At 41.2% G+C, this 8,677-nt stretch overlaps 1 protein-coding gene across 1 annotated transcript; it reads left to right on the top strand.

Annotated features, from left to right (window-relative positions):
- Positions 1–275: 275 nt before the first annotated feature.
- On the top strand, positions 276–6,688 carry CUNH17orf75 (chromosome unknown C17orf75 homolog). The gene is made up of 10 exons (XM_039716376.1): positions 276–448; positions 690–770; positions 1,371–1,496; positions 1,928–2,068; positions 2,268–2,325; positions 2,991–3,110; positions 3,808–3,872; positions 3,984–4,120; positions 4,637–4,740; positions 5,345–6,688. The coding sequence occupies exons 1-10, from the start codon at positions 318–320 to the stop codon at positions 5,552–5,554; spliced, it is 1,173 nt and encodes a 390-aa protein (XP_039572310.1). The 5' UTR covers positions 276–317; the 3' UTR covers positions 5,555–6,688.
- Positions 6,689–8,677: the final 1,989 nt, after the last annotated feature.

Genomic DNA, 8,677 nt, shown 5'->3' with positions numbered 1-8,677 from the left:
AGAATTTCAGAAGCAGAACTTTTAAAAAGCAGACAGCATGGCTAATCCTGCCAAATCCCCTTCCAATCCAAACCACTCTATAATTCTGAAAGTGATGTGAGCAGGTCCTGCCGTTAAGTCAGTGACCGGTTCTGAAGGACTGTACTGTCAGAGGCCCCGCGGTGCCTGTACTGCATTTCTCTGTGCATTACACACACGGAGGAGCCGCAGCAGCCGCAGCCGTTTCCCCGGCACCGCCCTCGCTGCGGTGAGGCCGCGGCCCGAGCGCTGCGGAGGCGCCCGGTGGCTCCCGCGGCACGGGCGGGGCCGCGGCCGCGATGCTGCCGGCGCTGCCGGACGGCGATGAGCGGGAGCTGGAGAGCAGCGAGGAGGGCGGCGGCGGCGCGGGCGAGGAGCGGCGGCCGGAGCGGCACGGCTGCACCTACCACGGCCTCTATGGCTACCGCAGGTGAGGCGCCGGGCTCCCCCGCGGCGACGCCGTGCCCAGGCCTTGGCCATTCCCAGCTCCCTGAATTCCCTTTATTTTTTTTCCCCCCTTCTCGTTCTCCCCAATGAGATTCTGTCCCTCCCATAATGCACGGATTCCCCGCTCCTGCTTTTATGCGCCCTCGGGCCGTGCCTTTTCCCTGCTGCTGTTCCCTGTTGCGTGTCACGGCTGTAAACTCCCTCCCGGAATCTCTTGGTTCCAGGTCCGCGCTGCCGGGAGCCGCGGCCGGGGATGGCGGTGCCGGCGGCGCCGTGCCGCACACACCCTCCGCCGAAGACTTCAGGTAAAGGGGGCTGCAGAGCAGCGCAGTCACGGGAGTACCCCGGTTTGAAGTCTTTGCTGTATTGCTGTCAGATCACTGTTAGGTCCTCTGCAGTCCTTTCAAAACACAACCTCCCTGTGAAAGCATTATGGAGTCCCCCATGGCACTTATTCTGGATTACCTGGGGAATGGACACACATACAGAGCTCAAGTAATGTATTAAACAGTATCTGTCATCCTTGAGTTTGAACTTTTTTTTGTGTGTGCTACTAGTACTTGATATTGCTGTATTGACTCAGTTTTTCATGTAGGTAAAATATAACAAGAATTTATTAATTTTCAATGGATATCTTTCCGTAAACTCTGCGCTGCAGTTGGGGAAATGTAGGAACAAAGAGGGCAGTGTCTTGTGTGTAGCTGCTGGGAAGGTCAGCATGAGCTGACACCACATCTCCAGACTCCTGGTCATGAGCAAGCCACTGACTGCTCATGATGGGCCGAAAGTCACAGAGCTGCCTTAGCTGTCATCAGAGAGAGATCCCAGGGAGCCCCCTGCACATGCTGAGAGACACAAAACAATAACATTTGCCTTTTGGTAACGATTTCTTCTGGTTTTTAAAGCCTCTCCTTGCTGGACACCAACTTACCGGCTGAAGCGGAGACGGAGTTGCGCGGTTTCATCGCTAAGCGTCTTTCTAAGGGAGCGCTGTTTGAAGGAATGGGGAATGTGGCGTCAGTGGGGCTCAGGTAAAGGTTTGGAATTATTGGCGAATGAGAGCTGTAAGGAACATTGGCACATCTTGGCTGCCTGCTGCTGCACTTGGGTTTAATCCTGATTCCATGTTCCCAGTCTGTTGTTGCTTTAATAATAGCGTTACATGATGGCACTTTCCTTTTTTAGGTAACTTTGAGGAAAATATTGTTTTAAATAATTTACTGTTTGAATACTCTAAAAATACTACAGATATTTGTGATTATTTCCTTTTAAACAAATCTGATCACACAGAAGAAAAAAGAGAATGTTTAGGAGCTGCACCTACCACGGCCATACGAGCACCAGTGCTAACAGTTAAAATTGCCTCAGAAATCATGTATGTCTGCTTTTTGCAGACATCATTTATTGTGATGTATCTGGAGGAAAGTAATTTTTTTTTCTTTTTTTTTTTCTTTTCTCATAGCATACCAGAAGGTAAAGTTGGGTGTTACTACTGTCGTTTCCAACAAGAAAGTCTTCTGGAAATGGCAACGTTGGAATCAGACATCAATGCTCCAGAATACGTGGTTTGTTTCTTAGGTGGCTCAGAGAAAGGTCTGGAACTATATCCTTACCTTGAACTTTCTTTACCTGTATGGAGAGGGAGACAATGTAAAAATTATCTTGTCATTTTGTCTGTTCCTACTTGAAATCAGCTTGTTTGTGCACACCTTTCAGTAACTGAAAAAGTCAGTCACAGCCATCTACTGACAGGAAAAAATACAGGTCTTAACTGATGCATCTTATTTTCCTTAAGAAGGTACTTTCAGACTTGAGCTGGACAAATACATTCAAAATCTGAAGATAAACCTTGATTTGGAGGTAAAGCCTAATTTTTTTTTAAGTGGTGAAAATTAGTATTTATGTAGATTAATTGCTAAAACCATCTGGAAGATCTAAGTTGTAGAGACAAAATAGGTGTTTCAAGCACCAGTATGAAACACAGGGAGAATCACTACTTGATTCACTGTAGTACAATGAATGTCTAAGGTGCTATCAGCCACACAAGTCAAAAGAAAAAAAGAAAGGGGGGATCTTTTTGTGTCAGTCATAAATCTCTTAAAGGTCACTTACAGTTAAATTTGGAGAGAAGAGTAACCAATAAAGGAACAAGAAATTTATCAATGTCCACCTCAATTCTTACCAGTTCTGAATGTTACAAAAGGACATTTATGGGTTTTTTGGCACATTTTTTCTAGTGGAAGTTCTGGATTTTAAGTCTCTTTGTAATCCCATCTGCTGTTGCATGGCCTTCACTCAATATATACCATCATATTATAGTTCTGGCTGTTTCTTAAAATGCAAAGCCTTTCATTGCTGATAAAGTGAGGCTTTAAATCTCAATCTCATTATTTTAGTTCACTGTGGTTTGAGATTAACAAGGTTCCAACATCCAATTATCTTGCATTGAGTAGATTATTAATAGGCTTCTATTGATGTAGAAATCTGATTTTTAGTTAAAGTTGTAATGTTTCAATGTGTTACAGCAAAAGAACTTGGAGGCTTGTGTTAGCCCCTACCTGAGGAGCTGGTTTGAGGATGCCATCTGCCCTATCCAGAGGGTTGTGCAGCTCTTCCAGGACAAACTTGCCTCTCTGCTACATGCTGTAAGTGTATTTAAAACTGGGTAGCTAAAAAACCTTCAGAAGGCATCTCAGTGACTCCAGCATGGTTAAAATATTTCTTGCATTTGCTTTCCCGGCAGGAGGAAATGACAAAACCTTTTTTGTGTGGTGGTCTTGGGGTTTTTTTGTTTGGTTGGTTGGTTGTTTTTTTTGGGGGGGCGGGAGGGGTGGTTTTTTTGGTGTTTTGTTTTGGTTTTTTTGTTGTTTTTTTAAATTCAGAGCAAGTACTTTTCCCCTGCTTATTGCTAAAGAAGAATGTAACAATATCTTCTATTGCTTAAAAATGGTGTCCACACTGAAATTGGCATAAGAAAATCAGAAATAGCTTGAGCAGTCTGTCCATGCCATAATTGTCTGAATGCAAAGGGGTGTTATGGTGTTTAATGGTGTACATGTCTTGTGTAGTTCACTGGAAACAGAAAAGAGACTAATCCTCACTCTAGTCCCTGACTTTGAGGAGGTTCTGGATGGAGTAGCTAACAGAGTATAACTGCTAAATTTCTTCTGAGTGCAGAACCAGGTGCAATGGCAATAATGCAGAGTACTGCCTTGACAAGAACAATTTTTAAAGTACCACATTATGTATTAATTGCTCATAACTGCAATGGAGCAACAAAAGTAATACTGAAGTTGCATCCAGCTTTTTCCTTTTTTTTTCTTTTTGTTTCTTTTTTTTAAGGCTCTGAGTTACACTCCTGTAGAAGTCAAAAATGCAGATGAAAGAACAGAAAAGGACATCAGCAGGTAAAGATACTTAGAGCCCAAGTTGAGTAACTTGGCTGCTGTGTCTGACCATTCCCTTGGTGTGCAGGAGCTGTAAAGGAGCAAGCAGCTGACAAGAGCTTTCTGTGTCAGGTTCCTGGCAGCTGCCAGCCTGCAGGGACTTGTCCAGGAGGGCACAATGACCTCGCTGTGCATTGCCATGACAGAGGAGCAGCACAAGTCCATGGTTATAGACTGTAGTGGACCTCGGCCCCAGCTGCACAATGCAGGTGAGATTACAGCTGGGAACACTTCCCTTGGATCCATCAGCTGCTGAGAGCTGGGACATTGGAGGCACTTTGAGGATATTCAGATCATTTCTGCCCAGAAACTTTAGGTTCTGTTTCCCTGTGAGGTAGCAGAATAGTTTGTTACACCAGACACACTGGAAAATGTGGGTTGAAAATGCTTGGTAGTAAAATCCACAGTACATTTAGTTTGTGGACCATGAAAGTATCACTTGTACAATTCAGGGAATCTGCAGAACTTTTTTTTCCTGTTGTGGTTTTGACAAATGTTGGGAAAAGGGATTCAACAATCAGAACAAGTCTTGTGTAATCACTGTAGCTGTGTTTGCTCTTCTTTTTCATGTGTATTGTTTTTCCTTAAGACTCATTTCCTGGCCCAGGTATATTGCTATCACTTGTTATGTGAGAATGATTAAACCAGGTGAATGCAGCTGTATATCTATGTTGAGCTCATTTGCTTTTTCTCGTCCCTTCTCTGTGTTCCTGAACATTTAACAGGAAGCAACAGATTCTGTGAGGACTGGATGCAAGCTTTTGTGAATGGTGCTGAAGGTGGAAATCCATTTCTCTTCCGGCAGATTTTGGAAAACTTTAAATTGAAGGTACCTGTTCATATATGTTAAAGACTTGAAGATATGTGGGTTACTGAGGAAGCAAATACTATATGCAAAATATTATTTTGCACTGAATACAATTTTTTGGTTGTTATGATGTCTGTATGTCTATTAAATGACTAACTCTGAAGCTTAATTGAGGGCTGGCTTACTGTAGTTGACAAGAACAACTGTAGTGTCAGACCATTCAGTGAATGCTCCAAAGGTGTTTTCTCGAATTTAAAGTAAGACCCACATTCTTTGTTGCTGTTGTTTGTTTCTTCAAATACTGTGAATTTGAGACTTGCACACGCAATCTCATGTAACTGGTAATGGGTTCAGTAGCTAACACTTCTTAGGTGAGCTGCCATAATAGAATTCATGCTACAAGGTGGTCACATCACATTGTGTCCACACATTTTGCATCATTTCAGTGAAGGCTATAATATGCATCCAAGACAATATTCAAGTCTTATATTATTCTTAAGTAGTAATACAAAATTTCTGTTGGAAATGCTTTTGCTTCTCCCGCTATTTATCCTTTATTTTCCACAATAGTGTGTTTTCATTCCATGTAGGAGGATAAGAAAATGCTCTGTTACTCTTTGCCCAGGCTATCCAGGACATCAACAACCTGAAGAGGTTTATCCGCCAGGCTGAAATGAACCACTACGCCTTGTTCAAGTGCTACCTGTTCCTAAAGAACTGTGGCAGTGGAGACATCCTGCTGAAGATTGTGAAAGTAGAACATGCAGAAATGCCAGAAGCCAGAAATGTAGTGACCGTCCTGGAGGAATTCATGAGAGAAACATCAGTGGTTTAAAATTATCTTATGTATAAATCATCAGTTTCTTCTGTGCAGTGCAGCTATTGCTGGATTTTTAATTTATATTTCAAAATATTGCCCAAGTCAAACCTTAGCTGCAGTTTCACCTGTCTTTTCTTGATTTTAGATGAAGCACTATGAGCTTTTTTAATGTGTAAATATCAAATAATACAAACTCCTGCAGAGTTTTCAGATACTCCAACTGACTTGATCCTGTTCTGAGGAAATCATGACATTTGATTTTTATAGTCATTGCAAAACCAAACCCAAATCCCTTACCTGGCAAGCATGTCAGTGTTCTAAATATTTTAAATATCCTTAAAATAATTTAGATTTGGCTGCTTTGTTTTAATAAAGAAGTACAAACATCTGGATAGATCTAGATAATGAATTAATAATTTTAGTTTAGATAAGAGAACCTAGGTACCAAGTCTGTGTCTGGTTTCTGCTTTGAAACTGCTGGTTTGTTCTGCTGCCACTGGATAAACACGTTGGTAATTGTATGAAACAGAGCTGCCTTAAGACTGAGCCATTGCAGTGGTCAGTTTGTATGTGCCTGTATGTGTGCATACACACACACAACAGGTATCTGAAATTCCCCTTCTTCCTTAGCCTGAGGTGTGATCAAGATCTTCTTTGTATGTTGTTGTATTACAATTTTGCGTAACTGTAAGTAATCCTTTGTTTTTCAGTCATGAAGAAACGAAAAAGTTTCCACATTTAATAGTAAGACTTTTTCAGAATTTGAAGTAAATTAACTTCCCAAGTTAATTACTCAGACTTTAAAACATTTCACTGTATCAGCAATGGATTCTTGCCCACGTCACGGGACACATAGGCAGCAGAATACCTGAAGGAAATCTTGGTTACAGCTGGAATAAAACTCATGAAGTCTCTCAGTAACCTCATAAAGAGCAATTTCTGCAAACCTGACACAAGCAGAATTCCCTGTTGGTTCCCTTTGCAGCAAAGGGTGTTTGAACTCCCCTGAAATGGTGCCTGTAAGTAACATGGTTCAGTGTCACTTGTGCTGCTGCTCTGTGCTGTGAGGGCAGAAGTTGCTGCTTTCCTGTGACACCACCGTGTTGAACCTGTAATAAAGCTGACAATAAAACATGTTGAAATCCTCAACAGTGTGCCTGTAAATTGTCAGTGAGTGTGGTCCTTGATGTCTCCTGTTGAAAACCCTTTATCCCTCAGTGCAGAGGAGCTGCAGGTGTGGCATTAGTAGCCAAGGTGGCATGTAATGTACTGGAGAAGAAAAGTAGTGTGAAAGAAAACAAACCTCATTTGCAGGAGCTTTCCTTCATGAGTAAGTACAGCAGCAGCACACAATAAAACATGTCAAGTGTGAAAGAAAACAAACCTCATTTGCAGGAGCTTCATGAGTAAGTACAGCAGCAGTACACAATAAAACATGTCTCCTTTTGTTGCTCCTATACATTTCTAAAAAAGTTGGAGCACTGGTTGTTCAGTTTTTTTGGATGATCAGGACACAAGAAAGAGCTCAGTGCTTAAAAAAATAAGTTGGATGTGAAGAACAGGTAGCAAGAAAATGTATGGTGCTAGTAGGCTGAAACACTTTTTGTATTACTTGACAAAAGCTGGCAAAACCCACCTTACCTTTGTGCTGAAAGTCCTCGGCTAATGAACAGAGTGATTTGAGTGTCTCAGAAAGTTTAGTTCAGTGCAGAGAACTGACAGCAAGAGCTGAGTTAGCAGTGATCTGCCTCCCCTAGGAGTAGCACATCTGACAGGAACTGCCCCTACATACATCTTCATTCCTATAAATTACACTTTAACCCAGTGTTTCCCAACAAAAACACAACTTATTTTTCAAAATAAGCCTCTGCCTTCCACACTGGTAGAAGGATTTTTATTTTAATCAGTTGGGAGTTTACTTTTGCTGGAGGTTTACTTTTTTTTGGATTATGTTGTTTCCACCCTTGATTCAAGACAGTGTTGGCGCTCAGATTTGAAAACATTCAGTACAGCCTGATGTTAAAAGAGCACAACCCTCCTCCCCAGTAAAAAAAAAAATTACTCAAATCTAAAAAAATGTAAAAAAAATTTACTCAAATGTCATCAACTTCCCTGCAGTTCTGAGGTCTCTGCAATGAAGGGACAGCTTCCAAAAGGTGGGACAACACCTGAATTTCCCTACAAGTCCCAAGCCAGTTCTGCATTGTCATTAGATCTTGTGGGGAAATGAAGCTGCAGTTCACTCTCCCCTTTATCTGTTAGACACACATAAAAATGACTTACCAATGTCATTATTAGAAGATTACACGTCAGAGCTCCAAACCAAGGGCTCTTTTGTTAAAAACCATGTTAACTGTAGACAAACTTACAAAATTGTCCTTGAAAGTTCTTTCTTGGTTGGTTTTTTGGTATGTGATAAAGAACAACTCAATTTTATTAAAAAAAAAAAAAGAAACAGAAAACAAAACCACAAAAAAATTTAATGGATTCTGCGCTCAAATAATATTGTCACAACAAAAATATACAGAATGTACACAATACAAAAATATTTGGAAACATACAATAGCATCTTACCTTGCAAATATCATTTTGTTTTACTAGCCCTTCACAGGGAAAGTACCATTTGTTCAGTATTTTAAGGCAGAAAATTATGTAGTTTAGTGCTTTGTGTTTAACACTTGGATGTGTTGTTAGCATCAGTGGTGTAAGCAAAAGAAAAGCTGCATAAATCTGGCTTTATTTGCAAACTGAACAGACACTGTGGGAGTCAGGAGAGAGTCAGTGACAATGTGTCTATCAAGCTTGCTGAAAATAAGGTACTTTAGCTGCTTAAATCATAGGGAATATTTTGTGCTTTGTGCTGTAAAGTACCCTGAAATGTAAATTTTCTGTACTCCTACTGGCATATTAGAAAGCTTTTTCCAATTAAAAGCCAATGATTAGTGGTGACATTAAAATACATTTGCCTTTAAATAAGCTTGGTTTCTGTCTTAGGTGTGATTCTTTTATATGGAACTGCAAAATACACTGCACTCCTTTATAACCAACTCTTGGTTATACAATTAGAGAAGGAATCTTGAGTTCTACCACACCAAGCCCTGCAGAGCAGCCACCACTGTAAGAGGAGCAGCAATGTTC

The sequence above is a fragment of the Passer montanus genome, unplaced genomic scaffold, assembly GCF_014805655.1.
Source record: "Passer montanus isolate IOZ18808 unplaced genomic scaffold, ASM1480565v1 scaffold35, whole genome shotgun sequence".
Classification (NCBI taxonomy): domain Eukaryota; kingdom Metazoa; phylum Chordata; class Aves; order Passeriformes; family Passeridae; genus Passer; species Passer montanus.
The sequence above is the reverse complement of the archived record's forward strand: the minus strand, read 5'-3'. Positions and strand labels throughout refer to the sequence as shown.

Excerpts from the sequence above, each read along its gene's own strand:
- CUNH17orf75 (XM_039716376.1), top strand. The coding sequence starts at position 318 with ATGCTGCCGGCGCTGCCGGACGGCGATGAGCGGGAGCTGGAGAGCAGC. Across the intron at positions 449-689 it reads GGCCTCTATGGCTACCGCAG|GTCCGCGCTGCCGGGAGCCG; the intron begins GTGAGGCGCCGG and ends TCTTGGTTCCAG. Across the intron at positions 771-1,370 it reads CCCTCCGCCGAAGACTTCAG|CCTCTCCTTGCTGGACACCA; the intron begins GTAAAGGGGGCT and ends TGGTTTTTAAAG.